At 40.5% G+C, this 27,572-nt stretch overlaps 2 protein-coding genes and 1 long non-coding RNA gene across 7 annotated transcripts; 1 reads left to right on the forward strand and 2 right to left on the reverse strand.

Moving 5' to 3' along the window:
* Positions 1-108: 108 nt before the first annotated feature.
* Positions 109-23,533, reverse strand: L(2)gl (LLGL domain-containing protein l(2)gl). Of its 5 annotated transcripts, none has more exons than XM_077401020.1 (16): positions 22,660-23,533; positions 13,590-13,687; positions 10,197-10,287; positions 8,344-8,585; positions 7,863-8,001; positions 7,028-7,215; positions 6,462-6,750; positions 5,633-6,392; positions 5,225-5,381; positions 5,018-5,157; positions 4,431-4,947; positions 4,062-4,342; positions 3,499-3,634; positions 3,039-3,256; positions 2,545-2,627; positions 109-2,222 (listed from the first exon to the last, which is right to left on the reverse strand). In XM_077401020.1, exons 1-16 carry the CDS (start codon positions 22,741-22,743, stop codon positions 2,115-2,117), a joined length of 3,531 nt encoding a protein of 1,176 aa, XP_077257146.1. In that variant the 5' UTR covers positions 22,744-23,533; the 3' UTR covers positions 109-2,114. The 5 variants fall into 5 exon arrangements, with proteins under 5 accessions (XP_077257146.1, XP_077257145.1, XP_077257144.1 ...); XM_077401019.1 differs by having other exon boundaries at positions 3,039-3,238; positions 7,028-7,242; XM_077401018.1 differs by having other exon boundaries at positions 7,028-7,242.
* Positions 9,633-10,276, forward strand: LOC143894613 (uncharacterized). The gene is made up of 2 exons (XR_013256133.1): positions 9,633-9,961; positions 10,070-10,276. It is a non-coding gene; the product is annotated as an uncharacterized LOC143894613 (long non-coding RNA).
* Positions 23,534-24,643: 1,110 nt separating the features above from the next.
* Positions 24,644-27,572, reverse strand: LOC143894616 (glutaminyl-peptide cyclotransferase). The gene is made up of 6 exons (XM_077401041.1): positions 27,236-27,572; positions 26,909-27,052; positions 26,010-26,273; positions 25,748-25,909; positions 25,377-25,602; positions 24,644-25,287 (listed from the first exon to the last, which is right to left on the reverse strand). Exons 1-6 carry the CDS (start codon positions 27,377-27,379, stop codon positions 25,133-25,135), a joined length of 1,095 nt encoding a protein of 364 aa, XP_077257167.1. The 5' UTR covers positions 27,380-27,572; the 3' UTR covers positions 24,644-25,132.

Genomic DNA, 27,572 nt, shown 5'->3' on the forward strand with positions numbered 1-27,572 from the left:
CTATCATAAATCGTATAAATTGTCAAGCGGCATCAAAGGAATTATATTAAGGATAGCCAGAAGACGATCTAGGAGAATAAACAACATAGCACGATTTGAAATAGAAAATACATTAATAATTACTTATATATTTCATCGTAATAGGCATTCAATATGTGACATGTTACAATCGGTATTTAACAGTGTCGGATAGGAAAAAGTTTCGGGGGCAGTGTTTCAATTTCATTCTGTGTACACTATACATTACTTTATCAAAGTAAAAAACAATTTACAATGTTTACGAGTGCGAGTATCTCAGCAAGCTCGGCGTCGATTTGATAAAATAAAGAACCGTTAAAATAGCACTTTACACTTAGCGATAAAAATTAAAATCCATCTCAACACGTAGATACACTTTTCTTTCTTTTCAAGCACGAACGAACACACACATGTGCGAAATGTGACAATATATTATGCTTCAAAGATTAAGATAAACTCAATATAGATTTGCCGATAAAAAGATTTAGAGGACGTTACAAAACTTATCTATAAAGATTAAAACTTATCGCACTAAGGATAATCGATGATACCGTTGATATGTGTATTTAAAGTTAAAATATCCACCAATTAAAATTTTGATCGTTCGTATTATTCGTGTAAAGGAAAGCAAGTTGATGCAAAAATGCGAATCGGTAGGAGGGGCACATTTCCATTCAGTCTCTCGCACTTCGGATTCATTTTTGTACGATATTAAGAGATTATCGACGCACGTGTGTGGTTAAGAAAAGCTGCAGTTTCCGGAATACGAATCATCATTCCCGTGACAATCCTACTGAGATCAAAATTATAAGATATTCAATATAATCGGTACTCCCGCGAAAAGACAAGCTACGAAACATAGCAATTTGCTGCGAAAAAAAGCTATAATATATATATGTAGTATATCCCTAAAAATTGATAAAGTATCAAGAAACGCATCTAGCAACAATAGTTCCATTGCTGAAGATTATCCATGCGACTATTCCGTCTAGAAAAAAAGACTGCAGATAAATGCAACAATAAAGTAACTATGTCGGTATTTATGTAATACGTTAAGCGCTCCCGAGTATTCAAGGATATTTTCGAAAATTCGGTGACACGCACTCTTCGATAACGCAAAGAGAGAGGAAAACTTAACGATTAAGCAACATTGATAAAAAATATACTTTTCAACGCGTTCTCCCTCTGCCAACAGATGTTTTCCCCTCAAATTTGCCATGCTTAATCTCCTCGCTTTGTCCGTCAAATATATAACTCTACTTAAGTAGCTACGTTTTTTTTTGTTCGAAGCATCTCTATATCGCACCAAACTTCTGCTCGCGAAAAAGCTATAACGAGATGCTCGAAACGTTTCAAATACTGCGGGTGTCGCGTGTTTTTATAATTAAAAATATATAAAATAATGGTAGATTTAAGGCTGCCATAATTCATGGTTTGTGATGTTTCATCATTCTCCCTATCTCTCGGTAAACTAGTAATCTTGCCTTTTTTAAGTCTACGATTACGCTGATTATACAACATGCACCAGATTCATCATTAAATTAATAAACAAATTAAAATTGGCCATGTAAAACAATAGATCAATCCTCGTGACCAAAATCGTTTAAATTTATTCTAAAATTGGATATTTTGATACGATACTCTTCCATAAAATTGCCTTATCTCGATTTATCAATTAATAAAAATCTTCTCTGTAAAGAAAAGCACAATGAGGATTTGTATTTCTTATATCATGACGTACCATGATAAATAAAACATTTTCTAGGCCTATTTTCGTTAAAAATCATTGATTCCCTGTCAATTCCAAGAGCTATCCATTTGGAACACTTTCGAATAGAATACAATGACATAGACGTCAATGAAATGCGTAGTTTGTATTAAAAATTGATCACTCGTCGCTCGCGCGGCGCGAGTGATTGTCGCTGAAATGCTGAATTAGAAATCTAGATTTCTTAAAAAATCTATGATATATAAATCCTATCTATGTCGCCGCTGTGTACAAGTTTATTCGGTAAGAGTAACTAATTATTGATGGCTCTGTAAATGGAGCGCGAAATCGATGCATGGTCAGCATGGAGAAACGATATGGAACAGGCCTATGATCCGACCTCCTCAGGCCTAGCCAACGGCGCCTTGGACCTTTCTGTAGTAGTGGTCACTGTCGTCGTAGTGACCTCCAAATTGGCCAAATCCGCGGCATTAATCTGTAATATTTAAACATTTATTTATCGCTCGATAGACATCTCTGACATCTCTTAGTAGAAAAGGATCTACTTGGTTAGTAATTAAACGTTTTACATTCATTTTAATGTTGTTAGTCAGTTTTTAAATGAATATCGCATGAAGGGAGGAGCGAGGAATTAATTAACAAAAATAAATGAATGGAAAGCTAATGCATTTAGTAGCGGAAGATCAATTGACTAATGACGCACGACAAGGTATTAAAGAGCATTAACATTAGACTGATATCGAGGTGTAACGGCCGACACCAATCAATTATAATTATATTCAGTGCCGTTTGCTGACCTCGACATTCGGGGGCAGAGTGATGGTAGCGTGTGTCGTTGTTGTCTCGATACCACTGCGTATCTCTCGCTCTACCGTAGTGCCTACGCAATAAAACAAACGCCACAAACAAAAAACAGTGATAAAAGAAAAAATATAATGAATGCAAATAATGTAAGGACGGAAAAAATGAAACGAAAATTATCGAAAGCGCGTCGGTGGACAAAGACGAAATGTAGATTAACTATACAATGTAAGGTAACGGTGTGAATCGTAATCCGTCGAGTTTGTCGATTAGTGATCCTGAAAAATCAGTGAAATATGTTGACCTAAAAAATACTCGATTACTCACGCAATTAAATCGTTTGTGTGGAGAAAAAAAAACACCTATTGCAAGTGCACTTAAAGATTAATCTCTTTACGAAACGTCAATCTGACAGTCCAATGATCAGATGGTAGACCTAAATTGCATAATAGTCATTTCACAGGTCTAGATCGATTGCGATTTCACTCACTGTTTACGTGTTGCGTTTCGTTCGCCTGACTCATCTCGACCTCGCCATTAGCGGTCGTGCTATTCGTGGTTTGCGAGACCACGGTGGTCGTTTTCACCACCAGCGACTGATTTTGAGTGGATACCTCGGAAGTACGTGAAGTCACCTCCATCTTAAGTCCTGCCAAACGATTGTGGAGATCTTCGGAAGACGTCGCGTTTCTGAAAAGTGGACTGTTACTGCCAAAAAAATGGCATGTACATCGAATTGCTAGTTAATCAACAAAATTAACATAGCGGCAAAATAAATTATCAAGCCACGTAGTAAAAAATATAATTTGCACAAATTAAATATATAGATATGTACGTGACGTGATATTAACTAAAAATTATGATTTACTAAACTCACGATTAAAACAAAACTGATCGTAAGCAAATAATATAATAGATAAAATATCTGATAACGTTACAACTGAACTTACAGCAAATGATCTTTAACACTGTCGATCGTAATATCTCCGATAGAACTTAAATCCTGACGGTCGTCTTCCCCGTTTACATCTATACTACTGGTAGCCGGTCGCAGCGATGGTTCCTTCGGAGATTCCTCCTCCCCAGCTAAAAGACATGCGTTCACATCGACACTAAACGGCACTATTACGAATAAGAACATTCCCTACTGTCTCGTTAATTGACACAAATGGTAATAATGGTTCATTTGCGATTAGGATCGGAATACGTGGGTAAGCCACACATGTATATGCGGGTTATACAAAGTATGCCAAGCGGTTACACATATACGCAATCGGGTTTGCACAGAAGCCGGTGATGTATTCTGTTGCAATATGTTAAAATGTATTCGTCTCTTTAGATCAGCAATCGGATTTAGTTAAAACTTTCGTCCCTTCCTTGCCGTTTCTTGACGAGTCACATAATTATGTATAATTAAAACGTGCTTTGCTTCAAAAACAGCCAAAAATCCGATCACTGCTTTAGAATCTTTACATTACTCACGTCAAGATATATGGAGGTTTTTAATACTCACTGGTACCCACTACGCCATTTTCCGTGATAATTCTGTTCGCCGCTATCGGTGGTTGACTTCCCTGTGTCTCCCCTTCGGTTTCCGGTACACCTTCGACAACGCCTTGTTCCTGTGCGACCTCGTTAGCATTTTCCACGTACGATCTAGCGTGTGGTGGTAAATTAAGCGCGCAATACGCCTTTGTCATCTTCGCGGTTGACAGGGAAATTCGTTGGAGTTCTGAACTCGAGTGAAGATACAGCGCTTCTCCGGCTTTCGTAAATATTAAGGAAGAAATACCACTGAAAGACGAAAGACATACGTGGTCAATTCGCAAACGTTCGACATTAAGATACGAGATACAAAGAAAAAAAAACCAGAAATACTGACTTAATGTCCTCTCTCTTGATCGCAGCGGCATTCAACTGCCTTCTCAGTTCCGGTATACTTAGTATTAGGCAATCGCCAAGATTCGTTAGGCAAAGCAGGCAAGTTTCCTCGTGAGTTCCCGCTGGCTCGACGAGACACGAAAACTTGGCGAAACCCGTTTTTCGCACTCTGGATCCCTCGTGCGCGGTCAATTTGTACTTGCAATACGGCTTCAGGGACGGAAGATTGAAAATCTTGAACTGCTCCTCGCTGGCAATCACAACTCTGTGCGTGGAAGTCATATCGGGTCCGGGCGTCACGCCCTTTTCGGCCTCGTAGGGTTCCGGCAACGGTACACTGGATCCATCGAGGATCGTGATCGCGATTACTGGCGCACGATGCTTCAATTGGATCTCCTTGCCCAGTGTACAGTTAACGTCTTCCTCCGTTCTCCTCACACCGGCCGGTATGGCCAACGTGAAGACGTAAACCGTGCCGTTGTTGGTGCCCGCCCAAAGTGTGGGTGTTGTATTTTGTACTGTAAACAAATATTTAAGTCACTTCTGCAGCCTGTCCCTAATATTTAATTTACAAAAATAAATACTAACGGCTAATAATGTAACTTCTGGCGAAATACAAACACCGAACCATAGAGCCTAGACCGTCATCAACAGGTCTCGCTTCCACTTGTCTCTCCACTGGTTTCAATTCTGTTGGTGATGGATCGCCACTCGGCGAGGAGGCAACGCTGGGATTAAAGTTTAATAATTATACATTGCTTCCTTCGTACTTTTTGCTCTAATTGTTAAAGTCACCTGTCTTTCTTTTTCTCCGGTGCGGTATTTCGCGTAGGACTGTTAGCGTTTGCTCGACGTTGCGAACGTCCCTTTCTCAATCTCCTGAAAGATTCCCTAAGGGATTTTTTGAAAGATTTCCGCCGGGAGATAGGAGTGTCGCCTGCACCGGAAAGATCTGTAAAACATTAAAACAGCCATTTTCATTTACGATATTGATATAACAAAGTAACTTTAAATAGAAGTGTATGTTTTAAATATCCACGTAAGTATTCAAATATTTCACTCTCTAGATTTTATTCTCATCTTTAGAACTACATGTAGAAAGTTACTTAAAATAGAACTTATAAAACGAAAGATTTCCTATCGATATCAAAGTTGTATTAACCGCTGAAAAAGTTGTCTCGTTTTATTGTAGCATTCACATACCATTTGGATTAAGCGTGCATTTAACACTGACGGCTTTCGACCTGGTGTAATCAAAGACCGCGAGTCCGTGCGCTGTACCGGCAGCAAGTAATCCCCATTCGCTGTGCAACGCTAATGCCGTGACGGCGGCCGGTGGGTACAGCTGTAGGAGGTTCTGAGGTTGAAATCCGACCGCGAACGATATACTCGTCGTTCTCGGCGGCAGATGATCGTGACCCTTCCACACGAACCCGTCGCGATCGTTGACGATGTTCATTGTTACGGCCTTTATCTCCTTGTTGGTCGGTTCCGCGGAGATAATAGCGGTTATGATATGTCCGGCTGTGCCGGCGATTACCAATGTTGAGGATAACGGGCAGAGAAGAACCTTCTTCACGGCAAGTCGCGGATCGTCGGAATACGGATCGAAGATTCCCACTTTCTTGAACGGCGGCCACTCATCCTCGTCGTCCTCCGGGGGCTGCTCGAGAACGTCCAAGTGCTCGCCGGTGAACAGAATCGACGAGTTATACTTGTACAAAGGGGTCAGAGCGACGTCGGACGCGTTCCAGAATCTGACGGTACCGTCCTCGTGTCCAGTAAGTAGTAGTTCTTTGTTTCTAGGCTTGTCAGGATGCGCCGGTTTCTGGCAGAGAAGGAGGCCGCCGTCAATGGGCCATGATTTGTCCGAATAAAGATGCTCAGTCTGCGCTTTACCGGCCGCCACGATCGCTTCCCAAAGTTCCTCGGGTACATTAGGCACGTGTTGGGAACAAGTCACCTACGATATGAAAAAATTTATATCGCATATCTTCCACAATTTGGCTACTTTTTACTTCAGAATACTCACTGAACTCGCATGGAGAGATACTAGGTAGGGTAGAGCCATCATTTTCCATTCGGGGTTGGTCAAATCGATAGCTACCAACTCTTCCTCGGCCAACACTATAAGCGCTTCCGGACCGGCAGGGCTCTCATTGTTCTCTTCCTCTTCCTTAGGAAAGACGGTGAAAAAGTCGATGATCTTAGACGTGAAATCGAAAACTAAATGTTTCTCCTTGGTCATGACAGTGATCGTGTGTCGGTCTCCATAACTGGCGCGTTGCATACCACCGGAGAATAGCACGAGCTCGCCATGTCTACGGAAAAGCTCAGTTAAATTCGTGAAGTAATAAGAAAGGGAGATAGGGGAACGGGGGTAGCCCGGAACAGTGGGTAGCCCCGGACATTATTAAAATTCAAGTATACCGCCTATCTATGGCCATTGTTTAAACATTCTAATATGCCCTTCTGCGTATCTCGACATATGCAGAATGTTTAAACAATGGCCATAAATACGCGGTATACTTGAATTTCAATAACGTCCGGCGCTACCCCCCCCCCGTTCCCCTACTATACAATCCTGAAGTGACTTACTCCGCGGTAGGATATACGAGGATTTTGTTGACGGCCTTGCACGGGAACGGCCCGTAAAGTGTCGTAGGCTCCGGCACGGCGTCGCTACCCGGACTCCAAAACGCGTAGGAACCGTCATTGTGCGATGAGACAAAGCGATTCTCGGAGATCCAGTGGACCGATTCCAGCTGTTGCGTGGAGACGAAGGTCTGCGCACGCGAAAACAAACCCATCAGCTGCGCGTTCCACCAAAGACCACCAAAGACACAAACGACAATCAGAACAAGCGATACCATCTTACAATTCGTTCTTAACCCTGCTGTACCATTCGCTTCCATTTTAATCAATTATTTTTCAAGACTCCGCGTAGCTTTGTGGCAGAATAATAAAAGTTATTAGATTAAGACTAATTATATTCTCAATTCATTTTTCGGGAAAGAACTTTCCAGAGTAAAAAGATATATCTATATTAAAAATATTAATGTAAGATTCTTTAAATAAGAAAATTAGTCAAAAAATGCACACAGTTTTTAACTTTAGTCTAATAATCTTCGCATATAACATTTTCCAATTTCATGGATTCATTATAGTCCACCATTCTTAAATATGTATTTATAAAATAAGATAAAGATTTTTTTATCTGATAGCAACATTGAGAAGTATAAAAAAATAAAAAAATATATTTAAATTCAAGATTAATCAGTGTATATTTTAAAAATGAATGGGCTAGCAGAATTAAACATTGACCCACACTGTGTTGTTTTGCGAAAAACATGTAAGCGTTACAACATATGACTATTGCATTTGCCAAAGTGTAATCGTGTTTACGTAGAGATGTAACGAAGACAAAGCTTACCTGTTGAGCTCCCGGAGTAGCTTTGTTCCATAGTACCATCAAACCTCGATTATAACCAATCAGGATGTTGTCCGGATGCCCTGGCTGCTCGGCTATGGCTTCGACCGCCCCTGGATTTATCTTGTAGTCTTCCGGGACGCTGTGCGACAAAAACAGATTAATGATTTTAGACATAGAGTAACTCTTCTCTTTCTGGTCTTAAATAATTTTCAGTACAAAATCCAAAGTTATTACATTCTTTTATTCTTTTAAATACAATAGCTTTTTTCAAAGTTTCTTTGGCTTTTGTAACAATCAGAATAATCGAATTTTACGGTTTATCCGTTATCCCGTAGAATTGCGACAATAAAATCTCGTTATAAGATTAACAATGTAATAAAACAAGCGAAATACTTTTCATAATCTTAATAGCATTTAGGTCAAAATACAGAAAATAAAATTCAAGTCAAATTAGATAACGATAGATAACGTAATTATTTACTTCTGCATCACGACATCTTGATAAATAATATTCTCCGGAGTGACGAAAGTCTTCAAGTTTAGCAAGTAGATGTTGCCTCCTTCCGTTCCCAACAAGAGATGTTCCCCACTGGATTCGAGGCACATCGCCGAGATCTTCTTTAATTTCCCTTCCAACGACAACGTCTTCGTTTCCACCACGGAACTCTCATTAATCTCCCATAAATGTAATGAATTGTCATCGCACAAGGACACCACGCGACCCTGCAAATTACCAAACAGATCATAAAATGTATGTCGGAATGAAGAAGTATTTTATTCCACAGAGCAAAGCATCCTCAAAAATATCTTTCATTTGATTTTCAAGAACATTATTTAATAGAGATGTTTCAAACTTTCTACTATTATATATTCTCTTTCATACATGCTTACATTTAATATTTTATACAAGTTTTAACAACGGTTTTTATCTTAGAAAGTTAGCGTGTGTTCCCTGACATAACGGAAGTAATAAAAACGCCGCGCAACGAGATCAACAGCGGCTGCTGGCCTCTCCTATCACTATTATTACATGGAGAAAATACTCGCGTAATCTCGCCATCTCTCACGACTCCTCAACTCTCGTACTTTTCTGATTTTGCAACTATTGCGCGCAATACACAGAGCGAAAATTCAAAGCAAACGTAAAATCACATAAGTTTCACTTGCACTCAGTTTTTACTTGACATTACTGATTTACTTTCTAAATGTAAGCATCCTTTCTGTATAATATAAAAATTCTTTATTACTGCATTTGGAAACAGTTCAAAGTTAATTATAAAAAATCTTGCCAAAATAAATAGGTCGAATTTATAAATTGGATAAAAGGTAATATTATATATCTTCATCATAGACTAGCTGCGCTATCTTATCAGCCTCGAGATTTACCTGGGACCGCTTATCGTGATAACGAACGTTCCTGCTTATGCTGTTGTACAATCGTGTGACCAAAAGTGCGATTCAATTAAAAGCCACGCCTGATTCGAACAATATTATGAAAAATTATATAATGTAAGTAAGTTATCCACGCATATATAATTATAGAAATTTATAGAAATTTTGCGCACTTACGGGTTTATAACTTATATCGTATGTAATTACTTCATCAATCATCACCTTATTATCTTATAATTGTAACAAGCCTCTTAGACGTATAACAATACAGTTATCATCGTAGTTATAACAAGCCACTTAGACTTTAAAAAATACTCGATTAGAAAACCTAGTGTTAAATCTAATATATTTAAGATAATTTTTTATCGACACTATCATGACATCGGCTAAACGTTTACCCGCGTGTCTGCCGGTAAATGGATAATTGAACTCGGAAACGCGAAGAAAGTCTTTCTTCCCACATTTTACGTCGTGGCTTTAATTGCATTCCGCATTAATTGCGACGCATCGTCACGATGTCGTTGCACCCGTGTATTATTTATCAGTACACGCGTGCGTGAACACATTGTGGAGTGTCGCACGGGATTATGCAACCCGCTGGCAACCGTATAAGCGGAACACGGTGTCGCATTACTGTTGGCGCGATGTTTGCGATTTTAACGGAACTGCCGCAAGTTAGCACCTTTCTACGCATAAACATTTAAGAGGTGCGCACGATATGATACATGTAAATATAATAATAATAAGAAAATGCACATTGAAAACTGATCAATGAACGAGATTCTTATATCTTACACAGTCTAATTTTTTTTCAGACAATTTATTTAACTATTCAATTCCCGATGTAAATAAAGAAGCGGCGATTACGAGATAAAGAATCGATTCCGAAAATTATAGTTCTTGTTTAATGTAAATGCAATCGTAATTAAACATCAATCTTACCTCATTGGGCAGTGCGACAATCTTCGTGACGGCATTCTCACCGCTTTCGACGGAATGTTGTCCATAGAACTCTACGCCTGGCCTTCCAAAACTGGTGCTTGAGTTAAGGAATTCCAAGAAAAGAAGAGTTTACATAATATTGTATAAATATGTAAAAGACATAGAAACAACCTGTATCACACAGCGTTCGAGAGAATAGACCGTCGGACCTCGAATTTGGGAATAATCGACTTAACATGCTGACAGTAGAAATTCATCATTCGAAGAAACAGCTGTTGAATATACGTAAGCGCAAATGTAATCGCACACTTTGCGAATTCTATAGTAAGTCGCGCGATGAATGACGCAAATTTATTATGCCACTGGGATGTTATGTCAATGGACAGTTGCATAATCGGCAAGTTACTTTGAATGAGTGCGGAAGAATTAGCCTAGATTTTATTTTTATTCTCAATTTTCTTACAATTAGAAGGCGACAATGATTCGACTCGTCTCTTTAACAAGTTGCTATTAAAAAGCTGAAAAGATTAAATTTATATAAATTTTCTCTAATTCTTAAATAAAGTCGGTTGAACTATACTCGTATTGAACTTTTCGATGCATCTTTATTGTCAAAATAATTGATTTGCGTAACTGTCTGTTAAAAAAATATATATACAAAGTTTGAAAAACAATAAATCTGCAGTTCGAAAACAAATTTTGCCAAATTATCTTTCTTATTTTAATGTTTATACGTATTTATCAACGAAGACTTTTCATTCGTCAACTTGAAATTTTAGCGTTGCGTGGCATTCCCTATTTAGCACAAGATGTCACCTACTTCTTGCTTTCGATCGATATTTTCCGCAACCGCAATGGTGTAACTTACAAATATTGTCTTTTCTAGCTAAAAATGTCGTGCTCATTTTTTTCTTTTAATCAATCCGAGCCAGTTCCAGCGATACGTAGCCTGCTGGTTCGTAGAAAGCTGTCGAGTCTAAAAACGGAAAACTAGATAAAGTATCGCCGTTCGAGCTGCTTCGAGTTACGGAAAGAATTCAAGAGGCTCGTGATTATTAGGTTCGAATATAGTTGTAGGCGCTTGTAAAACGCGTTACGCTCAGCCAAAGGTTTCACCGACGCGACGACGAGGTGTGCCGTCCAGATAATCGTGTATACGTATATCTATTGCGAAATAATAACGATTATCTGGTGATTACGTAGTCCTTGGAAGCATCTGCCGACAGTGCACGCGCGGTTACGGTATTAAACTGGCATTAAATTGCCGACTCGCTGACGTGTTGATTATTTCGCCACGATCTTAACATCCCGTTTAATAGTATATCTACGAACGAGATAAACTCATAAATTTTCGCGAATCGACAGGATGATTCTCGGATCATATGCAATTTTTCTCACGTAGCTCTTTTTTTTACTTTCTATTGTACTAAATCAATCAACGCGATTGGATTTCAACGTTTATGCTTCGTCGATAATGGAGTTTGATTAGAGAATTGATTTTTAATCGTTCGCAATAATGCTCTGAGCGTATAATATAATACTAGTGCAAATGCGTTGATTAATGTTAATGAGTCATCTTGCTGAGAAACAGACTCCATAATGTTTTTTCATAATACGTATATATTATGTATCAAATAAAAAAAAATTTTCGGGGCAAAATATTGTATGCAAAAATATCAAGAACTCCAAGATTCACGTCTTTTCGATTTGACTCGTTATCAGCGTAAGGAAATCTAATTTCTTTCTTCACTGTTATCCCCTCAGTTTTCGATATTCATCACAGTCGTTTTGCTCGATTTCGAGCGTCATGAGTATATCTCTCTGTTCAAATATATGGGACCTACAATTTAACGCCGATTCCGAACGGCAAGTAGAGGAGTTCTCATGACAAGACACTACTCTCGGTAGGTTTGCCATTACACCTTCCGAGAAGTGACGATCGTATAAAATCCGGCGACTTTTGGTTGGATTTGAAACTCGGATCTTCGACTCATTAAGCAGCATACATCTCTCTGCGCCACGACCGCCGCACTAACTTTCAATAACAGGAACCAAGTAACTAAACAACAAGAATTGTGTAAAAATCAAATACATACTTAAAAACATGGTAATTTTGAACAATTCATCACGTGCAGATTTTTAGAAAATTGATTTTTTTAAATATAAGCTCGTAGCGTATAAATTCATTACATATAATATATTGTTTATAAACCATTTATTTTGAATATAAATTTATATTGAACGAAATAAACATTCATGTTTGCTTTATTTATATTTATATTACTTTGAAAAGCTGCAAATTGTGTGGCGATAATTTCTGCGTGCGTGTATATAAATGAAGCAAGCGTTGACAAAGTTGGGAAACGCGAGCAACAAAAAGTATTGCAGAACCGAATTCGCGCTGACCTTATAATATCGTCAAATTGTCAAAAACTTCAATGTTTCGTCGTTCACAGTTAGCGACCTTCTTAACGTAAAATAATTGCGAAATATCGCGTTCTCTTGTAAAAACACGTAATAAAATTGGCCAGCAATCTTACAAAGTCGAACGCTGCATGTGCGTTTTCGCGAACAATCGATATCTCCAACTGAATCCTGCATTATGCAAACGCGGTTGCTCTTAATCGACGAGTTCAGCGCGACAGTTGTCTAACCCGGTTCTCCGAGAAGTTGGTAAAATTAGAATTGAGAAATGTAAACTTTATTTTCCCCGATTTTCCCCCCCAAGTTGTTTTAAAGAAAGTAAGTTAGAGAGAATTCCGCATTGAATTCTTCAATTAGGAACAAATGCGTTCGCATAATGCGAGATTGTTACACGCGAACACTATATCGTGGGCTCTAAGTGTGATTTAACGTTTCTTCAATAATGCCTCACTCTGAGCAGAATGTAGGTTTGTAAAACATACCGCAAGTGATTTATAGAGCCTTTGTTAAGCAATCGCTCGCGGCACCACGAAACAGATTTTCCTATTGCGGCAATACGAAAAGTCATAACAAGTATTTACAACCGACCCGATATTTACGGCGGTATAAATAGCTTTTCATTTCACGGAGAATATTTATTTTCGGTTTAGTGAGTTAACTAAAGTAACTAAAAAGATTCAAGAGCGTTCCTTTAAATAAAATTAAATAAAATATAACGCGTCTATAATATAATACAAAAATTCCTCCAACAATAATGTAACAATTGTTACAACAAGCAACACGTGCTATTTGAAAACTTCTCTCTTACTTTTCTCTCTTCCTGAGGAACGAAGCCTCTCGAGGATTAATAGATCGATACGCGCGTCATCGAGTCCTGACGGTTGCGCCTCGGGGAACCAGATTATAAATACCAAACGGGAAGAAAGCAAAGTAGACGGAGACGGGGAGGCAAGAAAAGCAAAAGGATACACCTTGATGGCGCCGGATGCCGTGCCGATGATCATCAGCCGCAGACTCGGATCCCAGGCGAGAGCGGTTGGCTTGTTCGGGAAACCATGCTGCACCGTCTGCAACGAATATAAGAGCGGACCCATTAGCGACGCTGAGTTCGATCAATTTCCTGACATCGTAAACAGAATTATGCTTCTATAGTTGTCTTCGTTGATGCTTATTGTGTTGACCACTTGAGAACAATTTTATCACGTGAGAAAGGTATATTCGTTAGATACAGCCAAAGAAATTTTGTGGTAGATATAACCGGTGTAATAAATTTTCTAGTTACAAAAATGTTAAAACTTATAACTATAGATTTTACAGATATTGAAGAAATAATGAAAGAATAGCAAAAGATTACTGTCATTAGTTATAAGCTTGGAGAAAATCTATATATAAACACGCGTGCATTGTATAATATATATTATCCTCCCATCGCTAATATATCGTAAATTATTTCCTTATCTTGATTTATATTATATTATTGTATAGACATTCAAATCGGAATGCATTAAAACACATTTCAAAATGTATTTGCAAAGCTTGTATCAATCTACAAATTAACTACATAGTATTTATTGTGATAATTATAACAGTTTTGTGTATCAAATATATGAATATTACGATCAAGCAAGATTAATCATCACGGAATAAAGTAAAATAATTCGAAGAAAAAGTAGTTGCTCCACGCATTAATCGAGTGAACATTAATTTGAAGTAATTTCTACATTCAATGTGATTTGTTATCACACTTCAAAGTTCCTGTTCTCTTCCAAAATTCCAAGAACGCGAATGAAATTCGCCTGCCTTCAATCACTTCCGCCCTCATTTTCGATTGTTCAGCGTATCTTCTAAACATTAATTAGAAATTGAGGAGTCTTGGCACGATTAAATGGTTGATTTAGGTGAAAGTTACGACGAGTTAGTCGGCGCCGCGACTCCCGCGATGAGTCAGATTTTGACAGCGCCCGTTAATCGAGCGTGGCTTATCGTGCCCGGTCATACCTACACGCGCGCGTACGTCAGCATGCGAGAGGCGATATACGGCCCGACTACGTGCGGTAAAACAGGCCTTCGAAAAGCAACCGCGGCAGCGGCAATAGAGATCCGCGCACGGGCGATGAAATATTGTTGTTGCGCGATGCCGGTAAACTCCACCGTGGACCGCACGCTCATTTATTTCCGTCTCTTCTCACGGTCAATTATAACACCCGCGTGAATCGCGGGACGTATGTATATAACGCAAGTATGTCCTGGATACCTAAAATCTCCATGCGTTCTCTCTAAAATCTAACTGTATATAGAGGTGCACGAAGTGATTCTTGAAATGAAGTCGTGAAACCTTCAGGAGAGCAATTTTTTCCTTGTCTAAAATTATCCTCGATCCTTCGAGACGCAATGATTCTATTTTGAATCATTAATCAGTATCAATTTATATCGAATGAATAACGATGAGAGAATTTTCCTCGGATAAAAGAAAATTGCGTTTCGAAGCTGTATATTAAGCACTAATAGACATAAACGATGGAAGATAGAACTTTCCGTAAATCGATTATGCAAAAAATGTAATTAACGAATCCTGTTAGTCATTTGAATACATGTATACTCATATTTTCTGAAAATCTTGATTCAAAACCGATAAAATACTTAATATTACTTGTTGGGAAATTGTAACAGAATGTTTACAATTTTCTTTTTCAAGCGAAAGAGAATCGCAATCTAAATAAAATGTTTTACAAAAAAGTGTTCGTTGAAAAAATAATAGAATTCAGAATTATATGAAATTAAAGTCAAGATAAACACTGCTATTTTTGCATTTATTTCATTTGAAGATTTTCGTCATAGAAACGTATATCGTAAAGTTTTACATTATTCATTACGGGAAAAAACACAGTTTCACAAATCAAGATTCTAATGGAAATTTATACCAGAATGTATAAACTATCTGCAAAAGAAATCCGTTATTCACGCCGTCTTCGACGCAACAGAGATTTCGTCCAAGTTGAGATTACGATGCGTAATCTCATCATCGCGATCGCCGCGAATTTTCTCAATAGACAACGCGTCAAGATTTCTGCAATTCGCCGTAATATAGACGGTCAATCGAGAAAAATGTACAGAGAGGAAAGATTTTTCTATCCGGAACTGATGAAGATAAATCTTGGCGACGAAGATAAAGATATAATACATCGACCTGAACCGTCGAGATAAAAAAAAAAAACCGGTGATCCCGGACCTTGGCCCCAGCACCATTTCCATGAGAAAAGGTGTCAGTACCTGCATGTTGTGCTAAACACGATCCTTACGAGAGATACATCCTAACGAGAGTTTAAAGCGAGACACTGCGCTGGATTCTGTGCAAAAAAGAAGAGCGCGTGCGTTCCTTTCCATTTCTTTCAAGTTAAATTCGCAGACTCGCTTGATTTTGGAAAAAAAAAACACATTGACAACAAATTAATAGACGGCGATACAAGTCAGGCGCGGTATGTAGTTCGCAAGTAAAGAAAATGCATTAAATTAATTTTGCCTCCTAAACAGTACTTGGCGACACCTGCGATTAATGGATTCTCAAATTTAATTTTTACGACTTTATTACGTATACTCTTGGCGTTTCGATATATTAAAGAGTAAAAGAATCATCAACCTTCGTCAAGTATTTTAATGTAGATAAAAGCATAAAAACTTTGCACCGGTCGCGAGATATATCGACAAGTTATTTACGAACTGCAACGTGGAACGGGCTACGGTTCACGGTCGCGTTCGGAGCGCGCGAGATACGCAAATCGACGAACTCCCTTCCACCCTTCCTCGCGAAACAAGGTATACGAGACCTCTTCTTTTCATCTGTACCTTCTTTCGCCGGTTTCTCCCTTCTTTCTGTAGCCTGAAATAGCGCAAACATACACGGATGAATGGACACTATACTCGCACGTCGCTATTTTCGAACTGTTCGAGTCATTTGCATACCGGGGAGGAAAAAATCGTCCAGACAAATATCAAGGTGACTGAACCGTGTTTGCTTCGCATCGGCACTGAATAGTCAATTATCCATCGTGGAAAACTGGTTTACATCAAATTCCAATCGAAGAAACATGTTCCAATCTCTTCAATCATTTTTCAACTAAAAAATATATATATTATTGTACATATGTTTACTTTTAAATCAGAAAAATTATGTATCGGAGGATTGATTTTTTTTTTTTTTCAATGAAGCTATCACAAGTATAATATCGATTCAATGATGCAGTTACGAGAACGCACCCAAGCAAATACGAAAAAAGGGAAGGTCCCGAGGGTCTTATCATATATTTTGTTTGCTCGTAATGCCGATATGATCACTTGCTATCTGTGCGATATATATTGAAGTTTCTCGTTCGGCATCGAGCTATCGAGGAATTAAGCGTTAGGTAAGATATACCGAGCGCTCTAAGAATCATGCCGCGTTAACTTGTTAAATAAGACTGATTGATATATGACGTGTTAACAGTATATATCTCGGATTGTTTTCTTCGTAATAATAAAATTTAAAAAAATATGATATAATAAGATACTCAGTATATTTAATATCCAAATATGGTAGAATAAATTTCTAAAACTTCACACAAAGATTGGGAACGACTCTTCGATCAAATTACGTAGAAATCAACAAGTCAGTGTTGCATCTGCGCACTAAAAAAAATGTCGCAAAACCTAAAAAAAGATAAATAAACGACAAAAAAGTAAAATTTTTTCTCATTAATAAAAAAATTAAAAGATTCTCATATTTATTGATCTTTTTAGCATTTTTATTACAATAAGAATAACGAGCTGTGACAAATGTCCCGGAGAATATCAAATTTTGACGTGTAGGGTTAAAGAATGCAAGATGAGAAAATCAACAAATTTTCCAACATATGAAATATTTTCCCATGAAAAAATGAGCATAACGGTGAGCCAACCGGCTTAGTTGGATAATCATGTTTGGAGATTGGGTTTGCCATCGCCTGAATTTACTCTCGCGCATTACTCCACGCACTTCGTGGAACCTCTTCGAGAATCCACAGCGCGGGGAATTAAATCGCTATAGGGTTTCGCGATAATGCACGCACGACGCACTACAGCGTCATCACGTCGGACGGACGCATATGCGTTGGGAATGCCCTTACAGCGGAAATCGTCAATAATTCTTTTTCGCTCGTTTAAAGACACTAAAAATGCTGCCCATCATTTACAAGTAGCGTCGACGAACGATAATTTAGAATCGAAAGGGATTTTACGTTCACTAAAATTTTTATTTATAAACTATCTAAATATTTTAAATTATTCCTTCTAGATTGCCACTGAAGTAAACTTTTGTCAAGTTATTTATTAAACGTAAAATTATACATTGTAAAATATACGTGTTATTTTCGTATTTTTACAGACTCGCATATCTATCGATAGTTAAATCTCAAAGCTTCTCTTTACATTAGCAAAGTAATTAAATTTGTAGCGCTTCGGACTTGAAAATTCCAACGCAAATAATCATGGTTTTGTAACATCTTTTTCCATCAGATCAGGTGTAATATTGACTCGTTGATTTCCGCGCAATTCACTCGAAAAAGCCGTTCCCAGCCACTTGCGCGACTGATAAGAGGTTTCGACGTTTCCTGGCAGATTGCACAGACCCAACGGCAGGAAATTATCTGCTGGCGAGAGCTCTCGCATGCGTGCACCTTGTGGAACACGTTCTTGTCGAACGATTGTTCGATCGCGCGTCTAATGGGGCATAATGAAAAATGCGCAATGCCGCATTTAACAAAGAGACCGCGACTTCGTAACACTCGAACGGTTATTGTCAGCCGAAATGCCGTCTGTTTCATCGTTAACCAACGTATTGAGTAATGGCCGTTCCTTCAATTGTCAGATATTTTATCCACAAGCAACATGCCAACAATAAGTAGAGGAGCAAATTCTTCGGGAGCCCAACCGAACTTTTTGTTAATCCTCTTGTTAAAAAATTCTACGTTTTTTTGCGATGTTAATGATTTCATTTGGTGCCATATGACGATTGCGATTTTTAAGAGAGAAATTTCAAATTTTACTCTAATTTGATTAAAATTGAAGAAATTCTAGCATTCTAAAAAATATTTAACTTTTATTTTTAGACAAATTGTAATTTAATAATTATTTCTATTGTAAAAAAAAAAACATTCAAAGTACTGGTTTTTGAAACCAGTTCTACATTATGGAACTGTATATAATTTATTCTTAGAGATAAAATATGTTAATTGTCCTTAATTAATGTAATGTATAAATATAATGCAGACATTTCTAACCATTTATTGTTCTAACAAAAAAAAAATAATTTTTCTCGACAGTTTTCAACATGAATTCTGTCAATGGAGATTTAATGTACGAAAATTCGATCAAATGGGTCTTTTGATCTCTAAAAATAAATTGAAATTTCTACACCGACAAAATTAAAAGATGTAATTATAGAGAAAATGATAAACGACAAGCACGGCTGTTAACAATCAAGATAAAATACAGATAAAAAATGTACGGTATCGAGATAGGTGAGAGTCATCGTCTCAAATTACTGTTACTCAATTCGATGAAATTCCGACCACGTCTGATTTCGGTAAAAACACCGAAATCCCTCGTGCACGCAGACACATAAACTATCCAACAAGGTCAAGAGAAAAATGTGCGACAAAGTTATCTCACTGGTTAAAACAATCGTAACGTCATTAGGCTTTTTCCTCGACGCCTTTCGAAGCTGCATTCTTGCCATGGAAATTCATGGCATTTCGTAAGTAAGCAAACACGTTCCGATACGTCGAGATAATACGCTGTCGGCTTCGAAGCGTAGTCCCCCCCCCCCCCATTTACGATCGATGCACGGAATACCTGCGGTCGAACGGAATCGCGCGCGATGTGTTCGCGAATAAATAACGCAAATTAACGGGCAGCGTCTGGGTGAGCGCTAATACTTTCGCGCGTGATTAAACGCTCGCGGCATTATCGGAGTAACGACGCGTTGCTCCGCTTTCGCAAATACCCTCCCGCGTTGTGCCGAAACACCTCATAAAACACCGAATTTCGAACGTTTATATCTCGACGAGATGATCGATATTGAAGTGACACAGGGTATATTTCCGACTTTCGACGAGATAGCGAGATGGGTATATGCACGGAAAAAGTTAAAGACGCTTTTATATAAATGCTATACGTTTACATAATACGTAAAATGAAATTGTTGCGTGCAAGAAAAGCGGAGTCTTTGACGAACAAATCTTTTGCCTCGCGGGGGACAAAATATTCTATCCGTGCGCGTGTTACGTAACACATTAACATCAGGAAACAAAAAAGCAATGAGCAATTTTGCATAAAAAGATGCATACTATATATCGGGAGAAGAATTAAGTGCAGCGCGCGTGTCTGGCTAAGATTTAACAAGCACGTCGAGACAAATGTAACAATACAGACACGAAATAGCCTCATTATGCGGTACGACAAATCGGTATACGAATCGCATTATGCGGTACGAAATATCTTAGAATTGACGGAAAATCAACTTCTAGCTTCTAGCGTTATCCTCCGTGAAATCCAGTCAATTTCTGTTGGCGAAAGTGTCATTGAAAACAAACAGCTGTTCGTGAAGCCTCGGAAAACGTAGAGGTAAATAATAGAACGTTATATATTTTCAAATTTGAAGCGAATCTCGTTAGAATCTAGTTTTAATTCAAGGGTCGGTTATTAAGATATCGAATGCTGCAACGTAAACGAATGTAGATTGCTCGCAAATATTGTTAAGAACCGAAGCCAAATTACGTGAAGATGTAACTCTTTCGATTCGTAGCGCATTTCGTGTTTCTCGGTTAATTACAACGCTGATAAATCAATAGTTTACGACAGTCTGCGTGCTAAAAGGTCCAGTCGATCGCGGAAAGTGTTCCGAGCAGAGAGTCAGTTTGAAGATGTATATCTAAACTTCTAAACCAATCGCGGAAAGCGAAAACGCATCTTCTCGCTAGCTGCGTGCTCGTATCGCGAAAATTATTGCGCCGCAGCCGCAGCCGAGTAAATAAACTATGCTGCAGCGCGTGCACGAGCAACGAGCAGGGAAAAGAGGAGGGCACACGGACAGACAGATAAAAAGATACCATTGGTACAGACGGTAACTCGATATACCCGGCGAAACGAATCGCTCGGACCTGTCTGCTGCGGGAAGAGACTCGTCGCCGTTTCCGCCGGCCAGAAACTTTTCGCCACAACGCTTTGATTCCACGAATGTGTTGAAAGAGCAATCCTAGCTTATTCTCTTCTCTTCGCCCACGCATTTCCATAATCGTTGTTTCTCTAAAACTGCGTCGGGAAAGCGAACACTTGCGCAAGTTTCATAAGCACGCGGGATGACAATCGGAAGTTGCTGAAATTAAATAACTGTTATTTCGTAACGAGTGAGCGGAATGAAACGACGTGGAAAGAACTCATTTTCGACACACGACGCAAGAAAAATGTACGTATATGAGCTTTCAAAAGTAAATATTGTAAAAAAAGGACCAATTAATCCACCTGATTGCACGGCGATGTATGTTTTCAAGATAATCTCATTTGAACTCCCGAGCTGGGGTGATCTCTGGGTGCTTTTTAACAGCTATTAAATGCACTTTCCGACGTTAATAACTGTAACCGCGCCTTCGAAGAATTCCAGGTAAATTCCTCTCGTGGAAACGGCCGTCCAGACTGACAATGCGATCTTCTGGATACACTATGTCACTCGTGAGTCACATAAAGCCGAATTATCGGTTTTTTTTTATCTTTTCATGTTCACAAAATGTATATTCTTCTTGCGCATAACACACGCTGTGTGTGTGTGTGTGTGCGCGCGGAAAAATGACGGATTTCTACGGGATGACGTTCAATTCGTTTCATCTACAAAATAACAGCTATTCAATTTCAATAATTTTCCGATTACACTGTTCAGCAAAAAAAGCATAAGAACGAAAATAATAATTTCCCACAATTTTTGGACGCTGATCCCGACGTCGAAGTTGACAAATTCAACTTAAATTGTATGAAGAACACTTTTTAATTTCAACATCCGCAAGACTCTACGTGAACGTTAATCGTTAATATCTTTTTAATCATAATCAACACAATAAATTCTTTTTGGGGACTAAAGATCCTAACAACATACTTAATTCTGATTGCAATAAAACTTCTCTAACACGTCACACATGGTTATAATATGCCAAAATACATTCATCCCTTTTTTTGCAACTTTGACCGCAATTTCTCAAATTTGTGACACGACAGAGCGATTTGGTAAACGGGATCGTATTCAACGTCCAAAAAACTACAGGGAGAACGATTCTCATTCTTGTGCTAGAAAAAAAAGTGATTTTTTGTTGAACAGTGTCACCATTCAACAGGTACAGTTTTGCTCTGTAATTTTTAACTTTCACATCACAGAATTTAATAACGTCCCACTGAAAGAAAGCGCATGGTTTATCGCCGAGAAAAGTCAGGATGATATACCAGTGTGTAAAAATTAGTTACAGGTTAGGGATAGTTTGAGAGAAAGAGAGAGAGAGAGAAAGAACAGAAATACCTAAGAATTATTTCTTTTCGACTGACACAGACCGACGGTCAATTTATCGCTCGGCGAAGGTCCTCGTGTCGCGTCTCAAGGCTCCGCAGAGTGAAACTCGTCGAGGAAAGTATCGAGAGAGAACAGGAAAAGTCTCGTCAATATGAAAATCGAAAATGGATTTTCCTTGCGAGCAACGCATGCATTACGGACGGGCGCACGTGGCTTCCTGCGCCTTCCGGTAGGATTGCAGAAGCAACGCGCTTTTCCCAAGGAGACACACGAAAGTCCTACAAAGTGATTCATTCGAAGCCCCTCTCTCTCTCTCTCTCTCTCTCTCTCTCGGACGACCGAGTCGAATCATTTTGATCAGATTGGCCTGGCAACATCGCCCCCGACGCTCGTTTCTGCGCCCATTCGCGGCGTGTTTCGCGCCGGGTACGAGTGTCCGTCTCTCGCTCTCTTTTTCTCTCTCTCTCTCTCGCTCACCTTTCGAAAAGCGAAGAGGTCCTTCTGCAGCTTCTGCCGCTCGGCCGTGGGCTGCTGGCCCTTCCCCCTGATGAACTTGAGCATCTCGACTCGCCGTTGGCCCAGCTCAGCGCGTCGTACGTTCTTCGCTCTTTCGCTCTCTCTTTCCCGCGAACCCGAACACCACGCGAGGGCGGTTATCGCTGGTCGCACGTCACACGCAGGTACGGACTACGGACACGCACGTTTAACCGGCGGCCGCGCGTAATTAACGCATTCTTGAATGAACGTCGCGCTGGATCACGTCCGCGCGCGGTCACGACGCCGCGCTATTTACCGCCCGTTCCACGTTCCACGGCTACGTTCACGGTGGACGCGCGCGCCCGCGCACGTCACTGTCCCTTGTCTCCCTCGGTATTATCCACCCGCCGCGTCCGGCCGTTTCCCACCCCGCCGCCGCCGACCGTCGTTCTCTCTCTCCCTCACTCGCGTCGCGTTCGCGCGTTCCTTCCTTCTTCCTTCTCCCCCGCGCGCGCGCGCGCTTGCGACACACGCTCGACAACAGAACCCAGGCGGGTCTCGTCCTCGTCCTCGTCGCGCTCGAGGGGATCGCGCGACGTGTCAGCCGACTCCTCGCGCGTCTATCACCGCTCGCGGTATACGCGCGGTGGCTGGCTATACCCTCCCGCGGGAGGACGCACGGGGGATCGCGCACGGTACGGATACTACGGGGCGACGCCCGGGATTCACGCGCGGCGCCGGCCGAGAACGTGCGGTACGCGCGACGGAACGCCAGAGTCGGACGGGAACACCATCGAAAACGATTAGTAACGGCAGGCAACGCAGGCGCGCGCGCGCTCGATCATTCTACCACACGTCCCTCTATCTCGCACTGCACCGTCGGCGTCGACTCTTCCACCTCCCACCGCCGCTCGGCCGCGCTGCCACAAGTTTCGCTCGGAAGCCCTCGGCCGTCATCGGCCGCGCTCGGCGCCCCGCCGGCGGACGCACCCGAACGAACAATGACCTCGCGCGCGCGCGACGGCCGACGGCCGACGGCCATTGCCAACGATACCAACCGAGGGAATCGTCGAGACCGCGCTCGTCCCGACCTTTTCTCGTCGTCGCTTCAACTTAGCGCCTCGCTGCGAGCACGTTTTACGTTTTTCTGCGATGTCCTCGACGATATTGATCTCACGAGAAAGCGACGGAAAGCGTGACGGTGAATCGTCACTCCGGTAGGTGCAGGTCGCTCTTTTCGTTTTCATTTCGTCGCGCTTGCGAATTTTTTGCGCCGCTGCGAACGCGTAAGTACATTTGGATAAATCGCGTTATTTTTGCGACTGTCCGTACGTCGAATGGTCGCGCGTAGATTCTCGTACGAATAATTAATACGTATATATAATTATATTGTGTTACGCGCATTCAAACGTCAACGACTTCGTCGGTACCTGTGTACTCTTTCCCGCCATGATTCCATTTTGTTTTTCTTTTTATGACTGACGATTTTGCCGCGATTATATAAAATATATCGAACTATCGAACGTTACTTAATTCCACAGTGACTTACGATAATTCACTCGTTTACGCGGAGTAAATTATCGTAAGGGGTTTTGTGCGGTAACTTCCACGCGAAGGAATTATCGCAAGTTACTACAGATGCAACGCTCGCGTAAACGTAGAACGTAATAAAAGTCGTCAGTCGCGCTTGTCACAACGTTCTAATAATGGACGTGCGCGTGTGCGCGTGTCGATGTAGAGACGCGCGTGAAACGCATGCTCGTGGAACGTTATTCCGAGCGTGTAACGGGACGTCACGCGTTCGACTCACGGCGATTTCCTGCGCTCCAGACGTTTACGGCGCCGAAATCGCTCCCCGATGTCAACGTCGTGCGACACGAATCTTAATTCCCGCATTCGAACGAAACGCGCCCCGAGAGGGGCAAATTCTCGAGAAGAGTTGCGGGGAGATTCGCGGCGACGCGAGAAGATGAAACGCGTCAAATGTATCAAACAAAAATGTACTTTTATCAGACTACTTTTACGTATACAGGACACGTAATTTCAGATCTGTTAAATTTATACAAAAATATACAGAATTTGCCTTACCCATAATAATATACAATATTACATGACTGCGTCTATATAATAAATTAATAATTACGTATAATACAAAATTATACAAATATACGTTTTTCGTAAAAAAAAAAGACGTCTAGCAAGACGTCACGAACGACGTAAAGATTCAAAAAAAGGCCGCGCGCTTAACGTAAAGAATCTTTTCTAAATATCACGATATCCGGAATTTCTTGTTTTTTTTGTTAGATATGTAAATACTTCATAAACAGCATCGCGCACTTTTTTCCTCGGTATATCGTTCGTAAGTTATATATCTTGAGAATTGACGCGTAGATGAAGCACGGTTTTCCCCTATACGCGTTCGTTATTTCTTCGGAATGTACCGTGTGCGACGTCTCTTAATTTCATTGGAATATTAGACGGTCGACAAACGTAAGTAAGAAGCGACGAATATTCTGAGGATCTTGTTGATGTTCTCTGTAGTCTTCAAGTCGACGTTGTGTCGATTGTCGCCAGACTTGTGCCAAAAGGGCGGAAACGGGGTCGGTATTATATGCAAAATAGGCACGTCTGGAAAATATAGAAAACGCAGTTTTACCGTAGGAACGTGCGCGAAACGACGTTCGTGCTTCGCGAAACAATTCGCGGGAAATATTTACCTTTCCTTAGAAAAGGGATATGATCGTCTTCGATGTGCGCCTCGAACGAGTACGGTTGAAAGTACCTCTGTTCCGGTTTGCCGTACGAATACGATTCAAATTTTCTCATTTGAGCTACGTTCTTTTCGATACTGACCAGCAAGGAGTACCACTTCTCGGTGTTTCTGAAGTAATTGTAAAAAGTCGGGTCAGGCGCGCCTATCAAGTCGAGGAGGACCAATATGTCCTGTAGAAAAATTCACATAAATGTTAAATAATGACTATACAATAATATCATGTAAATTGGAAATATTTATACGATACGTCAATACTTCTAATGATACATCCGTATTGATAACGCGCGCGCGCGCGCGTAAATACGCGGTACGTACTATTTTATCTAATTCAGAGAAATCGATTCCTTCTCCGTAAGAGGTCCTTTTATTGTGCCATTGTTTAGCCAAGTGTTTAGCACCGTAAATCGAATCGTTCGGACCCCATTCCTCGAACGCTTCTTCCCCGTCGAAGAAGATAAACATCAGGCTGACATCCTGCTGTTAGATACAACGCGTAACACATATATAAGTACAGATTTTTCCAAAAGTTTCGTACATATATGAACCGTTGAGTCTCGTAACATTCCGCGTAACTTACTTGTTTAGTCAAATATTCGCTCATGACGGTTGCCAAATTAATTAGTTGAGCGCATGGCACAGCACTGTCCGTAGCTCCAATAAAGTTCCCCTCTCTTGTATATTTCGAATCGTGATGGCAAGCCAGCGCCAGATATCTTCTTGCATTGGGATTTAATTTCGCTATTATGTTTTCGAACTCCAGCTCGCCAAATACAGGCGTGTTAGCTTTGAATAAATCCGATTCCACCGTCCAACCCAGATTTCCCATTGACCTCTTGATATACTGAAAAAGAAGCATACATTTTTTCCTGTTATTTGTAGATCAGATGTAACGACACTGTGACGTTAGACGATTAAAACATTTATCGTTACCATGCTTTTTCCAAATAGAATTTCTTATACGGTGATATTTTATCATAAGCTAAATCATTATTATAAATAGTATTCAATTCTCGTTCCAATTTTCATCGACGACAAGATTCAACTAAGCATATGAACAAAATGCTTACGTTTGATTTCGTAACGCGACGGTTGCGCAATATTTAATTGTCAACGTCGAGTCTTACGTTCGCCGTTTTAATTTAAAATATTCTGTTCGCGCACATTTACAATATTTTTCACGTTTTTACAAAGTAGAATTTTACATATCGTGTAAAAATTAGTTTTTTTTTTTTTTCGAACTTGTCGGCTAAACGTTATCTTTGGCTGCGTTCCGATATTCACCGTCAGTACTGAAAATCTACAATGTATACGTTACGTAAACTATAGATTTTCAGTACTTGCGGTGATTATCGGAACGCCAGCCTTTGTGTTTCGTCGTGAGCGCGGAAAATCCAAAGGAATTAACATCATTTTGAAACTCAGTTTCGCGGAAATGAGAAATTCCGGCGCGCTGCTTTTTCCACGTTTGCGCCTTACCTCCTTTACCGTCGCGTGCTCGGCGGTCCCCACGATCCTCACCACGCATATGTTATCCAAGACCTCATTCATGTGGGTGACGTTCGCGAGACCGGACAACGTGGCGACCTGTTCGTTCGTCAGCGAGCCGGGCACGTGATAGTACTGAAAAAATCACGTAATAATAATGACACTCGTCGTAAGTCAGCCGGTGACGGAACGTAACGATGGACCGAAGAGAGACGGAAAGAGGGATGAAAGGAGGTCTCCTTCCTCCGCGAGGAAGATGGGCGTGCAACGCGAGGGAAGACGCGCGCGCGCGGCGTTCGTTTATATACGTTTACGTACTTTCTCCCTTGCGAGGGACACCTCCCTCGGGCGATCTCGCTCGGCCGCGTGCGGTGACACGACGACGGCCAGGAAAAAAATACATAGCGCGATCATATCCGTGCTCCGTGGCAGTCGCGCGTCAACCGTCAACTGTGAACGCATCGCGGTGTAAAAAGGACGAGAGCTCCGTTCCTTTCGGCTGAGTTCTCCATCTTTCCTTCTTCTCTCTCCGCGCGACGCTTCGCCGTCTTCGCCTTAACGTCTGTCTCACTTCGAGAAGGGATAATTATGTTGCGTAAATCATCTTCGCGAATGCGCAGTGGATGAAACGTTGGACCCGCATCATGCCGAAGGG

Source organism: Temnothorax americanus, unplaced genomic scaffold (genome assembly GCF_048541705.1).
Source record: "Temnothorax americanus isolate GAGA-0224 unplaced genomic scaffold, ASM4854170v1 Scaffold14, whole genome shotgun sequence".
Classification (NCBI taxonomy): Eukaryota; Metazoa; Arthropoda; class Insecta; order Hymenoptera; family Formicidae; genus Temnothorax; species Temnothorax americanus.

Excerpts from the sequence above, each read along its gene's own strand:
- LOC143894616 (XM_077401041.1), bottom strand. The coding sequence starts at position 27,379 with ATGCGTTCACAGTTGACGGTTGACGCGCGACTGCCACGGAGCACGGAT. Across the intron at positions 27,053-27,235 it reads TGTCCCTCGCAAGGGAGAAA|TACTATCACGTGCCCGGCTC; the intron begins GTACGTAAACGT and ends TGATTTTTTCAG. Across the intron at positions 25,288-25,376 it reads TATCCCTTTTCTAAGGAAAG|ACGTGCCTATTTTGCATATA; the intron begins GTAAATATTTCC and ends TATATTTTCCAG.